The sequence below is a fragment of the Cygnus olor genome, chromosome 2 (genome assembly GCF_009769625.2).
Source record: "Cygnus olor isolate bCygOlo1 chromosome 2, bCygOlo1.pri.v2, whole genome shotgun sequence".
NCBI lineage: Eukaryota > Metazoa > Chordata > Aves > Anseriformes > Anatidae > Cygnus > Cygnus olor.
The window spans coordinates 82,579,665-82,603,626 of record NC_049170.1 but is presented as its reverse complement, the minus strand read 5'-3'; the positions used below and the strand labels follow the sequence as shown (position 1 = coordinate 82,603,626).

Sequence of the window (23,962 nt, the reverse complement as noted above, 5' to 3'; positions counted from 1 at the left end):
CGTTTGTTGATCTGTAAAGACGAACTCAGCCTGTAAAGTCTCATTTTGTCCCCAGCACAAGAAGTTGGGGAGAGAAACCCAGCTGGGAGCATACTCCAGAGAGAAGATGCAGAGGCGACATGACAGGATTGCGAGCAAAAACAGAGACCAGTTCGCTGAGCAAGAAAAAAGAAGCAGAATTAATCACTCGAAGAGAAGGGTTGGTAAGTTCATTGAGCTGTGCCTCTAAATTTTGGCATCTCACCAAGCTGGGGATCAACCATAGGAAGCCTTTGTGATGGAGATCATAGCTGCATGGGCACTACTTTTACCTTTGTGTTGGACTATACCTACCTGAGTAGTAGTAGTAAATTAAAATATATAGGGAAATTGTTCCTGACTGTTAATAATGGACTTGAAAAACTGAAGGCTGAAGCTCTCATCAGCTCTGTACCTAGGTTTTTCACTTTTGCTGAGCTGGATACTGTTGCCTTTGTCTCAGTGAATACTTTCAGCACTTCTTTTGAATTGTTTGGGTTCTTTGGGCTGTGGTTATAATCCTGTCACTCATCTGCAGATGGGAGCAAGAATATGCAGTTTCTTCTGCTGATGATTTGTCAGTTTAAGCAGAGACAGTTAAAATGTCTTCATACTTGCTTAGTGCGTCTTCCAGTATAAGCTTTTGCTGTGCTTGCTCTGGAGTCTCACGTGGGTACAAGCAGAGGGAGGTCAACACAAGTCATGCTGCAGCTTGCAGATGCCATCACCTGGAGAAACGCACCAAGGTGAGGTTCATGTTATGGGCAAGTTTATAACACTCCCATAAAAGCGGGAAATATCATAAATAACCTGAAGCAGTAGAGGTTTGCAGTTGGCATGTAGCCTTGCCTAAGCATCATGAATATGTGCAAAGTGCCATGAGCAGAAAGTCAGGAGGAAGAGACTCAGGCTTAGGCTGCTTTCAGCTTTTCAGTTTGAGCTCCTGGAGCTTCCCCGTTGTCCCCATGGAGCTGCTGCTTGCTCCGAGGGGAGGCGTTACTTCTGCAAAGAAAACCTTGAGCACGCCCTCTAAATGGGGCCTTCCCTAGCTCCCTGCATGGTTCTCCAGGGTGTTTTGGGGAAGTTCACACTTGGACAAGCTTTCTGAACCCTTGTAGCAGCACAGAGAGACATAGGCTATTCTACAGGTCGCACTGATGTGGTGAACGGATGCCCTGAGAGGAGAGCAGAGAGTCAGGAGCTGGGAAGGACTCACTGAGACAGGCCTTGGTTTGCAGCTTTTGTACTAGGTGTGTTTCACCTCTCTTCCCCAATGAGTCAGCAGCCAGATAAACATTAACTTTCATGCCCAGCTGCGCATGGAAGCCATCTATTAAATCCCAAGATACTTACACGAGTCAGAATGGGCAGAAAGAGGACAAATTTGGGCCTGGCCGGAGCATGAAACCATGAAGCGGCGCTGAAACCAGCCTGCTGAGTGCAAGGGGAAGCAGCTCCTGGAGCTGGAGCCAGAGGGGGAAACTGAAGTCTGTGGGTGCTGAGGTGGCACTCAGGAATTTTTTTATATTATTTTATTTTATTTTATTTTATTGTTATTTATTATTATTATTTCTGAGAAGGATTTTTCTATAGAGCAGCACAGAGTGCTGTGCAGGTGACAGTTTTGTGTCTTTGAAGTCAAATATTTACCCTGTCTGTTCTTAGCTGGTTTTTTTTGTTGTTTTGTTTTTCTTTTTCTTTTAGAACCTAGATTTTCTTCTCCTTGTGTGATCCTTCTCGTGGCTTTCTGTGAGCCCGCACTTGACAGGTTTGTCCCCAGCCCCGTTAAGCTCCTGCGCTGCTCCTGAACACAGCCCTGTGAGTTTGTCCCAGTCCTGTGGCACAGCGAACTGCTAATAACTCTGTAAAAGATTTAAGTCTGCGTCACTGGCTCAGCCCATTACAATTCCCTTCTGTTTCTCCTGCAAAGTCCCCGGGGGAGATGAAAGAAAACTGTTTTTTAATGTGTAACCAGAAAAGGAATAGCTCTGCTCTATGCAAATACCCCACGTCGGGCTGGGGCGGGTTACAACTGAGGCGCTGCTGCAGGGGAAGGGATCTGGCAGGGAAGTTCTTTCGGGACGAACGCGCTCCACCCTGCTAATGAATGAGTGAGGAAACGAATTTTTAATGGTAGAAAAAAAAAAAAAAAAAAAAAACACAACAAAACAACAAAGCACAAAATGACTTTGAGGTCACCAAGCCGGCTTTACACATCACGGCTCGACCTCAGGCAGAGGTTGGCCTCCGTTGGGGGTCCCGTTGCTGACAGAAAACACCAAACAACCATCCCACAGACTACCCCTAAAGGCTGGGGGGGCAAAGAAGGGGGGGAACACAGCCACGTCCCCCCGCCCCCATCCCGCCCCCCGCGCGCCCGGGGCGGTGCCGGCCTCCGCCCCATGGCCACCGCCCGCCGGCCTCCAGCCGGGCTCCGGGTGCTGGCGGGGAGCGGTGAGGCCTGGGGGGGGGAAGGGGATTGCGCGGTTTCTTTTCCTTATTTCATTATTATTTATTATTGTTGTTATGGTTTCGTTTCCTGCTCGAGGCCGTGAGGCCGTTTTTCAGATGAAAAATGGGATTATCGGGAGAGCTGCTGCTGCGGAGAGGTGGTTTTGTGGTGAGAGGCAGGTCTTCTGGAGGGAGCTCTGCCTTTCGTGAATGGGTGTACTCATTTTGTGTCTCGGGGATCTTGGGTGCCCCGTGGGAGTTGCTGTAGGGTGTGTGGCTTGGGGTGGCTTTGCCGTGACACCACATGCCGCTTCGCGTTGGGTGCACGCGTGGGCTCCTGCTGTTTTTGTTCATTCGGTTCTTGTTGTGCCGGGCTCCTGTTGCTTTCATTTGTTCGGTTTTTGCTGTGCTGAATCTGAACCCAAACGTTGTCCGCTGGCTTCTGTTCCCATCAGACAGGTGAGGGTTCGGGGAAAAGGGGATCAGAAAGGAGCATGTGGTGCGGGAAGATGGGTGTATCCCTTCGGACCTGTGGCGTGTGGTCTCAGCACTGCGGCCTCCGGAGCTCCGTCGAGTGGTGCCGTGGGCTGCAGGTGCCGTGCCCTATGTGCCGGGACACCTTTCTGCCTCCCTGGGTACCAGTTCAGCCCTTGTTCTGCGCCACCTTCCGTAGGAACCAGCTGTCTGCTCCCTGGAGGAGCCTGCGGACTTAATTATTACACTTCCATTTTCTGGAGTGAAGAAAGAAGCGGATTTCGGGGGCATTGAGTAAGTGAGTTTTAAGCTTTCGTGGCGCCAAGTGCCCTGTTGCTAACTAACGTGTGACAGCACGGTTATTCCCACTTCCGTCCTTTGACCCGCTCCAGTTTCTGCAAGTGATGAAACAAAAGAGGTAAAGCGTGTGACACAGGAAAGACTGATTCGCTTTGGTTTTAACACTCAGAAAACTGTTTGCTCGTCACTGAAGTTTGTTCCTTTAAGACTTGTGTGCTGTTACTGCTGGGTAAATAATTTAATTAGGAATCGAAGGGGACACCATGAGGAAAAGCTAGAGTTTTGCATATTTATACAATATGCTAGCAGTGTTGTTTAAGCATCATGTGAAGGGTGTTAGAACTGATTTTCAAGGGCAAAAGCCATAAAATGCTGGTCAGCATTTAAATTACAGGTGCTTTTCAGGTTTGGCCTTCTAAAAATTATATATATATATATATATATAGTTTTCATAGTTCTGAGTTTTTTGTTTGTTTTTTTTGCTGTTGGGATACACGTTTTATCATTTCGTTTTACTTTTTGGACCAGGCTGCCTGACCAGGTGGTGTGGCTTTCCCTCTCTGTATCAGGACTTTCTGTCCACCCCGTTTCTTAGATACCGCTTCCAGGTTAAATCCTCAGATCCTATCTACCGAGGCTATAATAACAAACATTAACAGGTTTTTCAGTAAAGCCTGCAATTTTCCTGGAGCTTAATGTCTGAAAATGATTGACCTTGTGTGATTACCCAGGCAAATGAGTTTGAGATTTCAGAAACACCTCCCTGCTGTGCTTCCTGGCCCCACACAGCTGAGCCGTGGGAGTCACAGTGCCAGATCATGCTAGGGCAGACGAGGATGGTTGTAATTCAGTTGTTTTGAAAACACGAGGGAATAACCAGTGCTCAGGTGTCAAAAGGTTGTGCGGCTATGCTGCTGTCATTACACCCGCATAACTAAGTTTGCGAGCGTGATTTGGGTGGCATGAAGTTCATCTTAAGGAGCTTCTTAATTTCCTTTTAGTTTAGGCTATGAAACCGTTTTAAAAATTACCATCGGGCCCCATTAGTCCTGTTATATTCATGTTTTTATTCAGCCATCCTGACTTCTGAAAGAGTTGTAGTACTCCTTAAAGTCAAATGTTCATCTGAGTCGCTGTCTGATGTTTGACCCTGCATCACTTAAGGATCTGTTTTCTGCTGTGAGGGAATTTCTGAGGCCACAGCAGACGTACAGCAGCATCCTTCCTGCACTCCCAGGCCGATGCAGCTTTCGTGTTGTGGGCCTGTCGGAGGGACAGGGAACTTCGCCCACGCACTCTGGTGCTGGGATTCCCGGCACAGCAGACCTGGGTGCGTGGCTGGGACACCGCAGAGCAGACACTGCAGCATGCTGCCTTCCAGAATCACAGAGAGAGATCTGCTCGTTAACTAAAACATAATAGTTTCAGGATGGAAAACTCAGGACTTGCGTGTACCAGCCACAGCAACATAAGAGTGGTCGTTTGTGGCTAGGGATCTCGTGCCAGTACTGAGGTGCTAGACAGAGTTTAGTCTGTGTGTTGCGTGATTTGGTATGATGGGAAGTTGTTTTTCAATGAGCAGTGTAACTCATGGTTGGGTTATCTGTCGGCTGAACATACAGTAAGTCGGAGTTTCACCCCAGTGTGAGAAAAGGTGGAGACGGGTGCTACTGTCCTTGTCTTGAGAAGGATACAGTGAGGGCAAACACGCTGTCAAATACTCCAGAGCAGCAGTAGATCACCTTGTGAATTTTTTGAAAAAATTTGTGTCAGCAACTTCTAGTTTCTTTGTAGCCTTATTTTGTCACTGTAGTTCCTTCCTCATTTTTCACCACTGAGGAGCAATACTGTCTAGTTTTTGCAGCCTCAGGATCCAGAGCCTGGCATTCGGGATTTCTCTATAGCTTGTGCTGGAAACTCTTGACGGGGAGGGGAGGTGTGTCCCGAGCTCCTGTCCCCATGCCACCAGCAAGGTCAGGTGCCACGTGCATGATGTGGCTGACAAGGCAACTTGTGCTGCCTGAAGATTGCTTTCAACAAACATTTATCAGAGGAGAAGGCTGCAGGCTGACCAGAGAAGCTGTGCTGTCTTATTTGAACTGTGTCACCTTAAGGTGGAGGGCTGAAAATCCAGGATGGTGTGGCTACGTATACTCAGTCCCTACTTCTGTCGCCAGCTGTGTGTGTGATCTTTGGCAAGACCCTGTCTGAGATCCCTTGTCCATAATAACATGTTGCTAAGGTTGCCCAGACCTTAAGTGTTTAGAATTTGTGTTTCCAGGGCAGGGTGGTTGGGTTGATGCTGGGAAGGCAGCATGTGCCTTAACACCAAAGTATTGCCATGACATTGTCCTGCGCGTGGGGCTTTGACCATCATCCAGCGCTGTAGCATCAGTGCTGGGCAAGACTCTGGGTCGGCTGCCGCAGGGAAACACTGGTATGGTTTTCATCGCTCCTAGCTGAGCTTGCACAGGCTCTGCCAAAATCCGTCATCCTGCAGACTTTGATGCTTTCTTTAGGTCTGTCAGACAGGGATGTCCTACCAGTTTCTCCCAGTTTTGTTCTGAGCACAGCTCAGAGCAATGTGTGCGCCTGCCGTGTTTACGCTGGAGCGACCTGCTGGCTTCCTCAGCGCTCTTCAGTTCTGGTTTCATTTCGTATCACTTCCTGTGCACGAATTTTAGCTGTGGCACACTTGCCAAAGGCTGAGGTTTTAAAAATAGGCACTTTCACATCACTGGAGATCTTCTAAACATTACACTGCCACATTCCAAGGTTGGAAATGGCCCTAAATTCTGTATATCGTTTTCTTAGTTTCCAAGTGAAAATAAGTTGTGCCTTTGCCAAGTGCCACCCCCTCGAAAAGAGCTTGATACGTGAGGGTGACACCTGAGTGTATTTTTACAGGGCTGCATCACCTGTACTTTATGTGGACCTCCCCACCTAGCTGCCAGGTGCTTGGGCAGCTGGTGCAAACGCTGTGGTGTCGCAGCACCGCGGTCTGTTGGTCCTGAGCACTGTGCTTGGAGCTCCTCGGGGCATCCAAGTGTCTGTAGTGGTATCGAAACTGCTTAACAATAACATTGTGTGCTTTCACAGGCAGAGAACTTCCACGCAGAATATTTTGGGTTCTCGTATCACGTCTTAATGAAACGTTTGTACTAGCTATGACTTTGGTACTACCGCGTGATCATAACGAAAATTTAAGCTATCTCAATGCAGTCAGTTTTCCATTCCAACGTGTCCTTTTTGCTTAAGATTTTAGGAAAGAAATGCATGGTAATGCACTCCCAGAAAATTGGCAGAGGACTCCTGTGTGTGTGAGCTAACTCAAGCATGTCAGCTTGAAAACGATGCCCTTTAAAAGATGAAGAGAGGGAGCACGGTTTAAAAAATACCAGCTGCCTCCATACTAATAGCATTATTGCCTGCAGAATAAAGCTGGAGCTGTGACTTTCATCAGGTTGGACGTTGAGAGGAGGAGGGAAAGAGACGCAAGACCAATTCCAGTCATTTGTATTCAAAGTGATGACTGATATTTTGCTTTCTGTTGCTTTTCTCTTCTGTTTTTAATCCATCTTGGAAACAGGGAGAGAGACAAGCAGAACTCCCAAGCAGACAAACGATAATGCTGGAATAACCTCTGCGCACACCTCCTGGGAAAGCACGGGGATTGTGATCTGACCTGCTGCCAGGAGATGTTGCTTTTTAATCCTTATGAAAAATGCGCAGCTCTGTGTAGCACTTTGTTATGTGCAGAGTCTGGTAGACTTCTGGAGGGGGCTGTGCCGTGCAGGCAGATGTAAAATCAGAGTCATGGGGGTACAGCAGCAAAGATCTGCTGCGTGCCAGCGAATGGAGGTGGGAATGATGAGCTGCGTGGATGCAGCCTGATCAGAGGGGCTCGCTTTTGGAGCAGGATCTTAACAAGACCCTGGTGTCAAACGTATGCACTGCCTGCAAGATCAAGCAGCTGTTACTGATGGTGCTCAGGTGGTAAACAGGCTCAGATGAGTTCATTTTTTTGTTGTTGTCTGTCATGATGCTACCGTGTTCCCTGGCTATTGCTTGGGATAATTGTTTGTCAACAAGTAGAAATGAAAAATTCCTCCTGCAGCGAGCGCCTGCCAAGTGGGCTGGCGTTTCTGGCTGCTTTCTCCCTGGAGCTACAGCCCTTCAGCAAAGGACCCCACGAGGTGTCAGACTGCTATTTAGCAAGGAGCTGCTGAGGGGCTGGGGACCCACCCGGGACATCCAGGGGCTGTTTTGTCCCCAGGCACCCCTGCAGCCTGCCAGACCCCTGCCTGGAGAGATGGTGCCTGCAATATGTCGGACTGGGGGGAAGTGCTGATGGCCGGCCTGGCTCACCACTAGCGACTGTGCATCCCTGGAGGGGTGGGCTGTAGGTACAGCTTGTCTGCTGTCTAGCAAACAGGATTTAAAATTCTTATTGCTAACATAAGACTTCGGCTTTTTTCCAGACCGAAGCTTCAGCTATCTAGACAAATCAACAGAAAAACCCAAGGCGTTCATATGACTCTGGCCTATTAGCGAAACTTAAGCAAAAGAAGACATGCAGGAGGAAACTATTTACTGTACTCTGTCAGTTTAGGTTGAGCACAGAAGAAAAAAAAAGTATTATAGAACCCATTTCGAAGAGTTGTGTCTGCAAATAGATAAAACAGAAACAAATGTGAGTGGCTTTAGGGATGACTCAACGTGCAGCTCAACAGCAGACGGAATAAGCACCCTTGGAGTGGGCTTCCTTGAAATAATGGATTTAGCGCTTTTACGTAAGTTCTGTTTGAAGTTTACAGGCATTAAATAGCGTTTCTGAACGAGGACAGATGTTTTTCCACATGAGGGAGAGAGAAAAAAGGAGGAATCAGTATAGCAGAAAATTCAGAGGCTCCTTCTTTAAAAGGAAGTTGATTTTATTTATGTTTTAGTCATGGTTAGGAAAAAGACCTTTTAAGAAATACTTCAGGTTTTTTATGGTGTAAAAGCCTTTTCACATATTGCCGTGGACTGTAAAATCTCTGAAGGCTTCTGTCATGTTTTTTTTCTTACATAGATGGAAGTGTTGTTGAGCTTGATTCATCTGAAGGTCCCGGATGGCACCCTGTGCCTTAAGAAAAGGAAACTGAATTATACAGGAGATCAAGCACTGACCTTTCCTTTTGTTCTTGTAGGAGTTTGTAGAGAAGAAATGGTATATGTGGGCTAAGGCACGCATTAATACCTTGACTGCGTAGATGAGATTGGTTCTGTAAAGGTAACCGTAATAGGGTGTGCTTTAGATAATCACGCAGCCGGTGAGAACTCATCGTGCCTGTTGCTACAGAGTGGGAGTAAGCGGCTGTCAGAGCTGGGTGGAAATGGTAACAGCAGCAGTCCGGGTCCTGTTAAAGACCAGGGAATCCAAATAAGGCTGCCTGCCTTTTTCATGTATTTTTCCTGAAAGACCTTTGCAGAACGGGGACGAGGGCTGAGAGAACATTTGAGACTCCTACACGGACCAGCTGTGTAAATAAAGGCTTTCTTGCCGGTGATGGGCCTCGGTGCTACAGAAACGATTCCGTTTTCTAGGTAATTGCATGATTCTGGTAACAGCTTGGGGCTGGGATTTTGTTTAATTTTGTTGGGTAGAAGCTGAGATGTGGTCAGTAGACATGGTTTAACTTTTGGTAAGTCACTGACAATTACTGTCTTTGCCTGTAAACGGTTCCTTCCCTTCTTATCCCAAGCAGAGATCCTAATCTCCAGTTGTTGCATCAGAACAGGTGAAGAAAGTTTGCTCAATGGGTTGACCTTGCTTTGCTTGGTAAAGGAAGGATTTCTTAATGAGATGGCTATTGAATCACCCAGTGCTTCCTGTATACCTTGTGTTTGATCTGTTCTGGGTTCGGTAGTTTCTCTTTTATTTATTTATTTATTTACGGCATGGTGCTGATAATAAACTCTGGGAAATCAAAGTAGTCACTTGGCACTGCTTATAAAGGCATGCTTCTTTCTTTTAAGCTGTTAGGGCTTGTAATTTATTGTAGCTATTCAGTCTGTATAATTAATAGTTTTTTCTCTCTTTTGGCTCAAAGAGTTGAGGTGTATGTGCGGATCTGTGTGGCACTCAATGGATGCCTGTTTTATAAGGATCAGTTTGATCTTGTTCCCATAAAAGAGGGAGTTAGCCAATTTTATGCTGTACCCTGGTACTTATGCTACACAGTTTGGAAAAACATAACGTGTAACAAAGACAGCTCTGCAGCACACACCGAGTGCGTGCAAACTTGGACCTCCTGGTGCCAAGCCTTGCTTCTGTTACTTAAGGTATTTAAGAAATTCCTCAGCTGGAGGTTCAAGAAAGCTGGAAAAGGGTCTGATATACAGCATCCCTGAGTCCTGCACTTTTTAGTGTAGGATCAAGGAATCCCAGGCTCTCTTTCTAGCTCTGGATCCAGGAGAGGAGTGAAAAGGAGGGTATGGGTGGGCAGCAGAAGGGTTGGATCGGGGGATCCCAAATTTTGTTCCTCTCTTTGGAGGAGGATATACCTGCTTTTTGGGAACTAGGTAACATGTATTATGTCCTATTTTCAATACTAAAATGAATGCAAGACTGTGAAGAGGAACGTCTTAAAAGCTGACTGTGGGACTTCCTTTAAATTTTGGAAGATACTCTGTCTTCCTCATGGCCTTGGTACAGGGTGGGGAGTAAGAAGGTGCAAGGTGCCATCACACTGTCATCCTGCAACATGCTCCAGTGCTGTGTACAGTGCTGCATGCTGGCTCCCCAGCTGATCCCCTACATCTTGCATTTCGTCAGTCACGTTTTGAAGGTGACAGCCTTCAAAAGAGTTGTGTGGGAGACTGTTGTGGGGCTTTTTTTCTCTTTAGTGACTTTTCTTGAGCTTCAAGAGTTACTTGTGCAAGAAGCAGATGTTGCAGATGTCTCCTACTTGTCATTTTTCTGGCATTCTTTCTTCTGTGTGCCTCTCCTGCTGACTTCAGCAGGTTTGGCACCATCAGGAAGTTGATGATGTGGCATGAAAAGAAAACATGGTGCATTACGTACTTTGTAAGACAAACACTGCTATCAGCTCCTACCTCAGCGCTGTTCAGCCTCTGTTCATCAAAGTTTCTTCTTGGAGCTCTCTGAGACATCCTCGGGCTCTGCTGTCCCGTGTGGGAGAAGAGTTGAGCCTCCCAGTCCCTGCGGTGATGCTCGCAGTCAGCCTCCAAAGAGATGTCGTGTTGCAGAGCAGCTGGGCTGTAGCTGTCTGCGGAGAAAGAGAAGGGATTGGCATCCATATCCTAGGGGATGGACTGAGTTGAAAAATCTGTCGGTTTATTTTACTCCCCTCCCCCCCCCTCCCCAGCATGTTATTAATTTAATTGCTCTTTGTTTTCTGAAGGGTTTTGGACGGGATAGGTAGGAGGAGGAGAGATCTATTTTAAATTGCTCTCTTCGTTAATCTGTGTCTTGTTCGTGATGTATTTTTATCTGCAGCACGTTGTGATCCAGCTGACACTTCTAGATGTCACTTGAATAAAAAAAAAGTAATTAAATTTCAAAGTGTGACATATTCAGTTAAAGTGGTAACTGAATTACCAAGTGCTGTTTGAACAGCAACTTTTCCATGACAGGAGGGAAAGTTTATGAAGACCAGGGTGTGCTGTAATAAAAGTGTAGTGAAAATACTCAAAATCACTTGTCTGCAGGTTTTCCCATCTCCTATTAGGCTTTTTGTTAGGGAAATTTTCTCCTTGGAGAACAGTTGCTCATGTAGTTGCTAACCCTGTGCCTTAAAAGGGGTTTTGTTGGACTCCCAACAAAAGGTTGGTTCTTTGTGCAGGATTAATGCCATCAAAAGCTTAGATTGCTTCTTTTACCATAAGAGCTCATGCTGATGCAGTTCTCTCATCTTTTTGCCTGTAAAAAGGGTTAAGGAAGAATTTTTGCATGCTGTTGATCTGTTCACATACATCTCTGGTACCCAATAAAGCAAAGCATGTCAGTTGAACACACAAACCAGTTCCACTTTTTATAGTACCAGTTCGTTCAAAAAAGGGAACATACACTCATTTTAAATAATGAGATGGAAGGCTGCCACATCTTCCTTTAGGTACTGTATGTTTAAGTTGCTGTTAGCAAGTTTTGTTCAAATCATCATTGGTTTTTGAACAACAGTGTGACAGCCAAAACACTTGTTGACTGCGTGGACCAAATAATATCTGTAAGCCTTTAAGTTCCATTCCAGTCAGCAGGAGGTTCAGTTATTTATGGTTGAATAAGATTTTTCAATGCTGATACTTCAATCCTAAAGAAGAGAGAATATATTGCTGTGACTTGATTCTGCTAGGAGCGTTGTCTTCTACTAGTTCTCAGTTTTTGTTCTCTTGGTAGCAATTTGGGTGCTTATTAAGAAGGCATCTCTTGGTTTCCATCAGCAGTGTGTGCTCTAAGTGGGAGTATCCCAGTGTTTCCATGAGCTGTGACATTTTCGAACCATACAGCTGATGTTTTGCTGTCTGTTACTTGGGACCAGTAATAAACACTTCCTACAGCTTCGGCTTTTTGGTCTTCTTGGTTGTGTGCATGTGTGTCTGCGCTTTTCCTACTCAGCATATACAGGTTATGCCAGCTAAGCACTTGTTAGTGTGGCATGTGAGTAGAAGATAACAGGTCTGTCTTGTATGAATGGTGTTCACAAGAGTATGGGTTTTGTGTAAATTTGTACTTGTGGCCAAAAAACTTTTCCCATTACCTCTTTAAAGTTTATTAATACCTTTACATTTACAGCTCTTAACCTGCCTCTTGTTCAAGGTAGGCGCTAGTTACGGGTCTTGCGTCCAGACTACATGCGTATGACATCCTGTAATAAAGTTTCTTAAAACAACAGAATATTGGGAAAGGCCAAATATCAGCAGTGCTCCGTGTATACACTACAGTGCTCATAAAAATGTATGTGTAGCTGTTGATCTCAGTGCCAAGGTTTGAATTCACATGCAACTCTGTGACTGGATAGCTTTCGACAGTGTATGGGCTTAAGCTCCTTGGAAAACTTAAGCCCCTCTTAAATTTCCTGTTACAGCCAGGAGGGGCAGAAGTTCAAATGACATAAAACTATGCTGAATGAATTATTCCCTTCATGGACTCTCTAGAGAATAATCTTTTCAGCCTTCTCTGGAGATGCCTTTAAAAAAAAAAAAGTTCTCTTAAAATTTTGTACAAAAACAATGAAGAAGTTACTAACAGAGCAGCTGTTGGTCATAAAATCTGGGAATTTCCTATGCTCAAATTTCAGCCAGAGAATACATTTCTCACTTAGGGAGCAGACACTGCATTTGTCAGTTCCTCAGCCTCCATACCCTCTCTCAATTCTAGGGTTTTTGATTAACAGAAGACTACCAAACCTTTGTCTAGCCCTCCCAATAACACCAGAAGATCAACAGAACCCTGTCCTGGCTTATGTCAGTGAAGAACAGTGTGATTGCCCCCCCTTTGTGATCATCTCCTGAGCTTTCTACCAAATCCCTGGGGAGGAGTTTTCTCCTGAGTTTTAAATTGCCCCTAAACTTGCCCAAATTGAGCCAGGAACATTCCTTTAATTCCTGTGGCATTCATATGTTGCTTGGTCAGCTAATGCACTGCCTGATATGGCACATTTGCAGACTACATCTCCTAGGAACCTCTGGTCGTTAAAACCTTGACTTAATGGCAAAGTAATGACAGTACACGTCTCTGATCTAGCACATCCTGAAGCAATTTTTTTGTTGTTGTCATTGAACAGTTGCTTTGGTATCGGTCTTGTGAAGCCTTCCACTCTATTTTGACTATATATCTAGCCTTCATTGTGCGGAGGAAAGCTTGGAAGCATGAATGGTGTACACCCCAAAACCTATAAACTTGAAAAAACAAGTGAGTTACTAAACATACTGTGCCTTTGGCATTTCATCTTGCGTTTTTCATTTGGAATGATGTGGTGCTTGGATGATTTCTCTCTTGAAATTAAAAAAATAGAAGTATTGCTAAGCAGTGAAAGATTTTATTTTTTTTTTTCTCTCTCTCTTTTTATCACTGTTGTAGGAAGGCATGAGGTGCAGTCCTGGACAAGAGCTACCAAACAATCTTTGTGTCTCATGTGGCAAAAAGTGAAAATACAGCTAACGCTAAGCATGTCTTTCCTCGTTGCTGTGTTTTGGTATTGCAGAAGGCTATATGGCTTTTTAGCACAGCTATTGAAACGGTAGGTTTTTATTATGCAGACTTCTGATTTTTCAATGCTGTTGCTTATTTCAGTAAGTATTTTCCTTTGACAACCCATTTTTTGACACCTGTTTTATCATTTGGATTTCAGGTGGAGCAACTACCTTCAAAGAAAACTCATAAGTAATCTTTTTGTTTTCATTCTCTCTCCGTTAATCCCCCTGCCCTTTAAATGCAGAACAAGAGAAGGTAACTAATCTATGAATTAATCTTGATTTAGAGAATCACAGTGTGTTGGCAGAAGTTGATCTACTTGGCTATAGTGCAAGAGAATGGAAAGGAGAAACAAAGCAGGCCAAACATATGAGGGAGGTAAGAGTTAAAATTTAATCTCTGCACGTGGATGGGGGAGAGGTACCTGAGGAAAGAAGAGCAGTCAGTTCCAGAACAAGCAGCTGCTACAACTACCAGAGTTTGCTGCACCAGTTGTTTAAATGAAGAGAAAAATGGATAATGTTAGCATGAGTCCAAATAAAGAGTGCAGTAGAGCAGATCACAATCTAGATCAGATTTTAGTTTTACATCTTCTCCGAATTCTTCCCCATTGTACCAGCCACCCAAGCAGCGGCTGTAAGCAGTCAGGGTGAGCTCCCATTACAACAGCACGAAAATATGATCCCAAGCACTGCAGCCCAAATAACTTGGCCTTAGGCAGTGTCTCTTGTCTGAGACGCCAGCTGAGATCCTCTTAATAATCATACTTCTCATTGGGTTTTTATTTCTCATACCTTGTCATTTTAGCTGATAGTTTCTCACAGCTTAGTAGGTTTTCTGCTTAATTATGAGTCAAGGTGACAGAGCTGTGCTATACCACGCCAGACTTTATGTCCTGGATAGCTGAACTCCAGAGCCAGGGGCCTACTTACTTCAGGGCTCACTAATGCTAGTTAGCTGCTTTCTGTCTGCTCGTGTGTTCTCCAGCTCTGTGTTGTATGTGTGCTTACACCCTCATAGGCAGAAATGGCAGCTGCATTTCTCACAGAAGACATAAGGTATTGCACGTGCAAAGGGCTGTTGGCAGTTGTGTCTTGGTGGCCTTTGATGGAGGCAGTGTGGCAGACGGCATGCCAGGAGCAGTGGTGCGCTCTGAAGGGCCCTGACAGGTGCTTGCCGTTGCAGCAGTACTATAGTATCCTAATTTGTGATGGGGATGGGTCTCCAGGAGCAAAGAAGAGCAGATATCTATTTTGTGGCTCTCTGTTTCAATTGTGTTAAGTGTCAGTCACCAAGGGAGGCTTGGAGACTGTGGGCTGGATCTATACTTTTCTCATACAACTTCTAGCTGAAGTAGCTGTACGGGTGGTAGAGTAGTGGTATCTGTTAAAGAAAGCTTAGTGTCAAATCCAGTTGATCAGCTAACTGTGACGTTATATCCTGGCATCCTCATGGTGTGGTATTTCAGACCAGCTCAGCACAAATACGGCACCAGTCTGTATTTCTGATTATCTAATGATGGTGAGAACGCAGAAGGAGTTGTGCTGAGAGAGATCAAAGAGGTAGAGGGGGCAGGAGATGCAGTAGTAATGAGAGACACTGAATATCTGCCCTGGGCAACAGCTAGGGGGTTCAACTTCAAGGTGCTGCCAGTGACTGTTTCATGGGACAGTTTTTCAGGGAGCTTTAGGAAAGGAAGCATCCCTTGTCTTGGACCTGAAGTAGTGCATAGGATCTGCCTCAAGATACCGCTTTCTAATTACTATTGCTGCTCTCTGAAGCAGGAGACAGCATGTATTTGTATTCAACATCCTTACAAGACCAGCAAATCAAAAGAATCCTTACAACTGCATCCACCTTCAGAAAGGAAAACTACATAAAAATGAGGAAGCTTGTTAAAAAGAACCTAAAAGACTGAACCTAAGAGACTTTAAGTATTTATAGTTGGTGTATTTGATGTGTATATTGTTTGAGGTCATGTTATTGGAATCACAGAGCAAATGTGTATCCAAAAGGAGTTGAGGATAAAAGGAAGTGGGGCTAAACATAAGGGAAGCATCAGGAAAAAAGAAGAAATCTTTCAAAAAAGCAGTTTTGAAAGTCCAAATGATGACTGGAGAAAAGATCCAACTTTCCAGATTAAATGCAGGAAAACAAGAATGCCAGAAGTGCCCAGAACAACACGCAACAAGGCTGAAAGTGATTTGGAGGAACAAGTATCTAAAGATAACACAACTTCTAATAAATTAGCAACCATATGCTGGGTAATGAGTCTTTCAGAAGATCTGAGTCTGTTAGATGATCAGAGCTGAAGAGGAGACTCAGGGGAGCCTAGTGGATGGATGGTGACATTGGGCTGAAGTTGTCACTGTAAGAAGGATGTTTTAGGGTGAGGTCTCCTGAGAACCTGAACAAGCCCCACCTGCTTGCTGTCACCAAAAGGGGCAGTCCTTTGCTTGTCTTGCCTCTCCTTTTTCCTTGCCTCATTCTAGATGAGCAGTCCCTCCGCCTCTCTTGTGCTGACTGTTACATGTTCTTTTGGATGTGGTTCACCAGAAGGGCTAGCTGGCACAGCAGGTCATCCCAAAGGAGAGGCCTGACTCCCTGCTGTCATCTGCTCCTAGCATGTGCTCCCAGTACACCTCTTGTGCTGGCCCTGGCATTCATCGGATCCTTCTCTGAACCACCTGAACTTGTCAAAGTAGCAGGAAGCTAACCCTGGAGGAAGAATTTGTTAGGCTACAATAGTCTCAGCCGCTGCAAAGGAAGAGCGGGGGAGATTGCACAGCTAAGAAGTGGTATTGGCTGTGGTTGCTGTCACTCTTCCTTAGCCTTAGGTCATCACTGTGTGATGGGTTCAGGTCAGGATAAGATGATGTTTCTGCTAAAAGGAGAGTTCTCCAGATGCATGTTCCAGCCCTCTTGCTGCTCCACCCCATGTGTCAGCATAACTTGTGAAGTGACTGGGGTTAAAGCTGTTATGGCAAAGAAATTTTCACTGATCTTTTCTGATTTGGTTGACCACGTAAATGTTTATGCTAGCAACAGTGCAAAGACTGGAGCACATAGCCAGGTTAAGAGACAGTGCAGAATCCCTTTTAAGGGGCAGTGCCAGTTTAAAGGTGTTTACAAAAACTATGATGTTAGGTCATTTTTGTGTATATAAAACTTATAAATATACTCTCTCTTTCCCTAGTTCCCTCTTATGAGTAGTTTGGAATTGGACCCCAGTTTAACATGGGCTTGATTCAAGTATTAAAATGTTTATTGCTAAATTTCTTGTTGGTCTGTTTTAGGCATATAATGAATTGTTTTGGAACTATCATATCAAGTATCTGCGACAGGTCAAGAAGGACAACTATTGCGTGCTAAGAGCAGTACTTTTTCAAATACTCAGCCAAGGCATTCCTTTTCCATCATGGATGAGGGAGAGAGATATCTTAAAGGTAAAATTCAGTTCCTAAATGAACATGATCTAGGGGCCGTTGCAATGCAGAAGGAAGCTCTGTTCAATGATAAAAGGGATGTGTATGCTGTGGTAGTAGAGGAAAATTGTTATTGAAATTTAAAGAGAACTTTTTCAAATTCTTTGAACTATGCTTCACTGAAAAAGAGTCCCTGATCTAAATATAATGACATGAACACGAGGTTTAAAATAGAGGGGGGAAAAAAAAAGTGGCAAGATAAATGTTTCTGCTGCTCTGCTAGATTGCACTCCCTTAACACAAAAGGACTTGGCTCCCCCTCATTCACATCCATGTAAAATCCAGTGGCTCATTTGGGAGCACAGCTGAAGAAAGCATCAAGCATAGCTGCTCAGCATGTTGCCGGAGCAGTGTGAGCTCTGTACTGGGTTCCAGGAGCTCTGTCAGGAGGCAGCAGTGGGGAGGTCGGTATCTGTAGCTGCTGCCTGTGGGGGCACATCTGCCAACTGGAAAGTGCCTGGAATCCTAGAAATCTTACTGAGTTTGGATGTATCCAGCTTTCCTAGAGTGTGGGCTATATATTTTGCTGAGAACATATTTTCTTCTTTTTTGGCTGGCATTGTTTTAAAAGTTTCTTAAGGACTTGGCAGTCGAATGGAGCTTCCTTAACATTTGATTTGTTCTGAAGCCTACTTCTATTTTTTGTTTGAGCTGTACAACCAGAGGATAGAACCACATCATAAACTAAAATGTGTTGCAATCTCTGTAGGCAAGTTTATATAACTTTGTTCTCCTTCTTGTTATGGTTATGATCTCTACTTAATTAATTTTCTTGGTTTTTTTTTTTTTTCTTCCAGCTCCCTGAAAAGCTTTTGTATTCTCAAGGTTGCAACTGGATTCAGCAGTACAGTTTTGGTCCAGAAAGATATACAGGTCCCAACGCTTTTGGGAAATTACGCAAATGTATGGAAACATTAAAGACAAACGTGAGTATTTAGGAGGTGGTTGGGAGGCATAAAAGCACTGAGAAGTGGGTTGAAATTGAATTAGGGATCTTCAGTACATATTTCTGTGGCAGTCTGCTTCCCAGGTTCAGAGAGCTCAGCTCCTGGTCAGGCCATCATTTTTCCTGCAGAGGAATTCAGTTTTTGGGGGGTTCTACAAGCCAAGTATTTGGGGTCTCCCAGCAAGTTAGGAAGGCCATCCTATCCACGGCTGTTACTGCATGGTTAGCTGCCCTTGCCATCAAGTGGCTCCTGCAATACCTCATAATTTCAACAAAAATAACTACATGCTATGGGGTATCCTCCTAGATTTCCTCCCCAAATTGGATGGAACAAACAAATGGTGCGTTTTCTTCTCAATCTTGACTTTCCTCTGTTCCCCTCTCAGTTAAATGTTTTATTTATCATGTTCTATGATAGGTTCTCTCTGTAAGACAAAGCACTTGATTACAGCAGCAACTCTAGTTTTAAACACTATCAGTGATAGTAACCAACCATTTTAGAACAACAACAAAATAATAACTAGACTTATTTAGCTATAGAAGCAAAGTATTAGGAAATAAAAAGAGGGAATTAAAACTGAGAACCAGTCCTTGTCTCTTGCCTGCAGTGTCAGCTGCCCATCTTCCAGGGATGTGTCTCATGGTTCTTGTGTGCAGTTATCATTTTGTCCTAGTTGCTCTTTGTGTTTGTCAGTGTTGGGTTGTTTGGCTTTTGTTTTTTATCTTCTTGTGGTTCTATGGAAATAACATCGACTTACAAAGCACTAAGCATTTAAACTGCATGCTTGTAAAGAAAAAATGTTTCAAGTCAGCATGGTAAACAAATCCATACAGTTTACAAATTGTTGCAGAGCAGCTTTATTATGTAGTGCGCTTTTACTGACCACGAGGTCTAACTCCCAGTTTTATTATTAAAAAAGATGCTGTTTGGCCAGTGAGATGGATTTTCACTTATTTTAACAAATGTTTTTATGGTACATTTAGAGGTGTGAAAGGAGCCAGCACTGGAAGTTAGGGTTCTGTTGCATTTAACTGCCTGCTTGCTTCATTATTTAGCCAGTACCCCAAGAAACCTTGTGTGTTTTCACGGAGCTTGAACAGCCAGATTTAGTAAACGTTTCTTGGTGTCCAAAGCTTATAGATGCATTTCTGCTGTAGCTTATCGTTTGAAGATGCAGGGAAAGTGGGCTCTGCCAGAAGTATATGAAGACTTTTGAGGAATATTAGTCATATACCAGCATGTTTTTTCAAGAGGTTTGCTTTGCGCCCTGAACTCAGGAGTTTGAGCCTTCTCTCTCCAGACTTGCCTCTGTTGACCAAACTGCAGCAGAGTGCCCGGTTGTTGGCTAATCCCAAGGCAGCCACTTCTCTGCTGCCCAGCTCCATCCTAATCTCGGAGGCTCCTGCCTGCAGATGCTGTTGTGCCTGGGCTGTGTAAGTCAATAGGCAATTTACACTCTAGGCTTTTCACTTAGGTAGCAGAGGTCCTCTAGCAAAGGGGCAGTAGTGGGTCATCCACTTGGTTTCATTTCTCATCTGTGAGAAAGGTCGTCAGGAATGCATGAGGAGGAGATTGAGGGATCTGTTTCTCAATTTAGTATTGCAGGTAAATTAGATTATTTTCTTTTTTTTGTTGTTGTTGCTACAGTTCAGTTTATGGCAGTTTCAACATATAAATGATACAAACAGAATTAACTGAAACTAATTTGATTCCCAGTCATTGAGCATCATCTTTTGTTGTGATCCTAAAAAACCTTTTGGTTCCAAATGACAGCTTTTATCCACTGTGTTCAGAACTGGCTGCTTTAAGCTTTCTGGTTTGGTATCCTGTCCAATGTTATTATTAGTCTCCCGGCCAACCCCTTTTCTAGGTGTGAGCACTGACATTTGACCCCCCTAGAGTAACACACAGTTAAGGAGCTCTCATTATCAACAGTGAGCAGAATGAGAAATTCCTACCCACTGCAGTCCTACATGACCTCATGAAGCTGAACGCTGAAGACATACAAATGGGTATAGTTCATAATAGCATGCTGGCATGTCCAGTTTATATAAGTTCCTTTTAACTGACCTGCTTCTGAATTAGGTTTGGCATCTAAAGAATTTAAGCTAGCATAACTTCAACATAAAGGATACTATAGGAAAATAACTAAATTTTGGAAGCTGTAAGTTAAAAACAGGCCAGGAGTCATCACTTAATCTAAACTTTGCTTATGGTTTAGTGTGTGTTTGATGCACCCACATGGATTTTTCTACAACTTTCTCAGGTATTTTTGATAGTTACGTTCCTTACAGACTCTTTACTTACAGTCATAGCTGGATTTTCTAGTGTGACAGTGGGTGGCTTTTGTATAGGGGAATTGCATTTGCTTTCTCGTAGCCTATCATTAGCATCCAGATGCTTGGAGCTCTATGTAGCAAATAGGTTCAGCTGGATAAATGGAAAATGAAATGAATAAGGTTTGAAATCTCACTGCAGAACCTGTAATTATTGTTCTTCTGTGTGCTTTCTAGTGGATTGAAATAAGTGGTACTAAAGATCACGAAGAAAGAGGAAACATGTGTAATGCACTCTTTTCTGATGAGAGCAAGGAGCACAAACTATATGAGGCCATAAAATTCATCATGCTTTATGAAGTTGTCGAAGCCTATGAGCAGATAAAGAACAGGGAAGAACCTATACCTCATCTTTTTAGCCTCCTCCTTGCTCGGGATACTTCGTCTGACCCTTTGAGTTTCATGATGAATCATTTGAACTCCATAGGTGACTCTGGTTGCCTAGACCAGGTAATGATACAAATGAAAAACAAATCACAATTATTCACCTAATGACATCAGAGATGGAATATATTGTACATCATCTGTGATAATTGGTCTATTTTTTTCTTTGGGATGTAGGGAAGTGCACTGCAGACAGGCATTTATCTTCCAAGGAGATTAAAAAAAAAATGCAATAAAATAAAATAGGGTTGACAGCTTTCTTGCTGGGCCAGAAATAAGTGCTGTGAGCTGTCAATGAGACAGCTTAGAGCTTTCCAATGGGTGAAATTATTTTTCATAATCAGTTTCAGTTTATCAAGTCAATCGTTAGATGTTGCATTCCCCTTCAGTTTGATATAACTCGATACTTTATGCTCTGTCTGGCTATGCCCAAGGATATGAGCTTTTTCCAAAGCATTTTTCCAGATTAAGGCAGCTTTTGCAAGTAGTGTGGAGGAAGAGCCAGTTCTCAAGCTTAATATGCATGAAGTACAAAGAAATGTTTCCTTTCACCATTATATTTTGCTAGCAAGTGATCACAAGGTGGCAGCCTTCCCATTTTCCAAGGTGTATCAATCTTTTAATAAATGTTAGTCCCTTCTTGCTCCTCAGTAAGGTGTGTGAAACAAGTTTGGGAGCAGATTATATATTGTGTAAGGTGGAAGACGGATGTTTCCAAAGCTGCATCTGTTAGCCAGAGTACCCTAACATGCAAAAGAGCAGTGGAAAGATGGTTGGGACACTGAGAATATCCTCAATCTTTTAATTTTCTTACTTCGCTTACAAAAGGGCCCTTGTAATTCTTTGTCTACTGTTTTGAGATAAGCTAGGTGACTTGCTTTAACTTAGATTTCTAAAACGAAGAATAATCCAAGTCTAGAAATACACGTCTTACAGGCCTGTTTTATTTTTAGGTTGAAATATTTCTTCTTGGATACTTACTTGAAGTGAAGATTAGAGTTTACAGACTGCATAGGTTTAATACTGAAGATTTTCAAGTAAACTATCCAGATGAGTACCGAAGGGAATGGAATGAGGTTTCTCTCCTGACTGAGGATGACCACTATTATCACATCCCTGTTATCAGAACATGAAGGACCAGTGACTGTTCTTTTGCTTTGTATAATATAGTGAGTAACCGGTTCCAGTGAATTAAGTTTCTAATTGGCAGCAGAAATGCACATTGATGATTACAAAATGATTTGTGGGCTTATTGTGTAAACACTTTGCTTTCCCATTACAGCTCAATTCACTGCCAGTCAGCCATAAAGAAGCATAAAATATAGTGTTATATACTGTCTGGGTGTCATATTTGAGGGTTGTTGGACACAAAAGATTAGACTGAATGACCAAGAAAGAAAAGGTAACGTTATGTTTTCCTTTGTTAGGCTAATGGTTTATTCTGGCAATATCTGGATGGTTTAAACTTAAGTTCCTAAAGCAATTCCTGCCTTTCCCTTTTCTGTCCCTAGCTAGGGTGGATGAATCACACAGGAGGCAACTCCTGGGGTCCCGAGTTTATACTCCAGGACATGAAACTTGCACTGATTTGAGGCTGCCCAGCATGTGAGGCTGTAAACTGGGGCCACTGTGTAGCTGATTCAGATCACATCATGCTTTCACAGTTGCAGTGTCTCCCTCCAGAGACAGAAAGAGCAAACAGCTGCAGACTGTAGTTACTTCAGACACTTGAAATTAAGCTGTCTGCACTCAGTATTGATATCTGAAGCTGAAGAAGTGTTACAAAGAATGAGAGAAAAACCACACACACACACACAAGAATATAGTGCCAGATAAAAGTTTAGACTCCAGTGTTTGAAGAAATCTGTCTGGGACAACTAAATGAGACTTACTTTATTACATGGGACCTTTTGCCTGATTCTATTTTCTAAAAGGCTCACTTGTGTTTTGATTATTTCTAAAATGAGGGACCTTAACTTGTACAAATATTAAAATGATACAGTAGATCTTGCAAAATATTTGTGATATACTTAAAATCCCATAGGTATCAGTTACATTGAAAAAGTGGGGGGTTATTATTAGCTAAAGTCTCTTCTTTCATTGTCGTACAGATACAGGAGTACGTAGGTTTGGTTTTAATTCCTGCAGGGGAAAATAGAAGCCCCTAGTAGTAATTAAGTCCCTTTAGTAGTAATTAAGAATACAAAACTGTAATCTGGGCCTGCAGGAGCTACAGCAGTTGAATGTGGTAACTAAATGGTAATGCTTGGAGTGCACAAAGACTACTCTGCTCCTTTGTGCAAAGGAAAGAAATTTTATCCCTTACAGTCCTTTTATTTGTATGTATATGTATATATATTTATAAATACAAACACCTGAGTGCTGTATTATAGCAGGTTTGTTTCTTGAAAGTTTCTCCAAGTTCAGTTTTGTTCAGCAGTTTGTAGCTTTTAATTAAAAAGGCTTGATACATACAAGAATTTCATCTCATCAAGACCTGCATGTCGAATATTTAGTTTAAAAAACAAACAAACAAAAAACCAACTTTTTTCACTGAAAATTTTCACTTTTTTTCCCACTTTAGATTTGGTTCTGCTCCATGTGGGGAAATGTTATAATGCCTGGGCATAGGGTATTGTTGTCTGTTTTTCATCAACAGTATGTATAACACTTGCACCTATCAATAAACTTGTCTATATTTTATTCTTGTTTTGGTACAAGCAGACATACCAAAAAATTGTATATTTTTATAGAGAGCTTTTTAATTGTTTGCTATTATTTATGAATAGCAATGCAAAAGCATGATAGCTGAAAGTGCTAAATTGTCAAAATGTATGTTTATGTAATGTCAAGCACCTTAACAGAAGGGAATTAATAAAGATCTAACACAGACAGTGAAATTTATCTCTCCAATTTGGATGTTTACGTGTGATCTAAGTCACCTTGGGCACTCTGCAAGGTCAGTGGAGGGCAATGGCAGAGGAGTTGAAGGCAGTTAATCAGAGGAATTGATCTCCAGAAGAACATGGTTCCTCCTCATTGACTGTAATGGGAGCTGGCAGTGACCAGCATACAAATACCTGGTCTAGATGTCTGAGGTGAAGTAGTTCCAGGAATCCAGAAAGGATGTGTTGAAACATCAGATGTCAGTAGTGCTGGCTGAATCACAACAACAGCAGAAGTGAGATGTGAAGGAGGAGAAATTTCAGGTGAGGATAATTGCAAGTCTTACACATGAAGTCAGAAAGTGCTCTGAGAAACATTGAGACAGGTTTGGAGCTGCACTGGTTTTAATCGTGTTTTCTGATAATTCATTTTAGCTACGGATAAAGCAAATATTTTATGTACAAAGGAATGTATATACATATG

At 43.2% G+C, this 23,962-nt stretch overlaps 1 protein-coding gene across 10 annotated transcripts in view; it reads left to right on the top strand.

The window, feature by feature from the left end:
• OTULINL (OTU deubiquitinase with linear linkage specificity like) overlaps positions 1-23,488 on the top strand; it is a 33,195-nt gene extending 9,707 nt beyond the window's left edge. Inside the window, exons 2-10 of one of the 10 annotated variants that reach the window (XM_040548088.1) lie at positions 56-203; positions 13,328-13,487; positions 13,599-13,630; positions 13,728-13,819; positions 16,738-16,887; positions 17,724-17,852; positions 20,387-20,659; positions 21,547-21,762; positions 21,876-23,488. In XM_040548088.1, the coding sequence (XP_040404022.1) occupies positions 56-203; positions 13,328-13,487; positions 13,599-13,630; positions 13,728-13,819; positions 16,738-16,887; positions 17,724-17,852; positions 20,387-20,659; positions 21,547-21,726 (1,164 nt within the window). In that variant the 3' untranslated portion in view covers positions 21,727-21,762; positions 21,876-23,488. Of the gene's footprint in view, positions 1-55; positions 204-721; positions 765-2,375; positions 2,473-2,528; positions 2,739-2,912; positions 2,929-3,221; positions 3,238-13,031; positions 13,160-13,327; positions 13,488-13,598; positions 13,631-13,727; positions 13,820-16,737; positions 16,888-17,723; positions 17,853-20,386; positions 20,660-21,546 lie in introns of those variants that run through there. The other 9 variants (XM_040548086.1, XM_040548090.1, XM_040548089.1 and 6 more) reach the window with 9 other exon arrangements.
• The last annotated feature ends 474 nt before the right edge of the window (positions 23,489-23,962 follow it).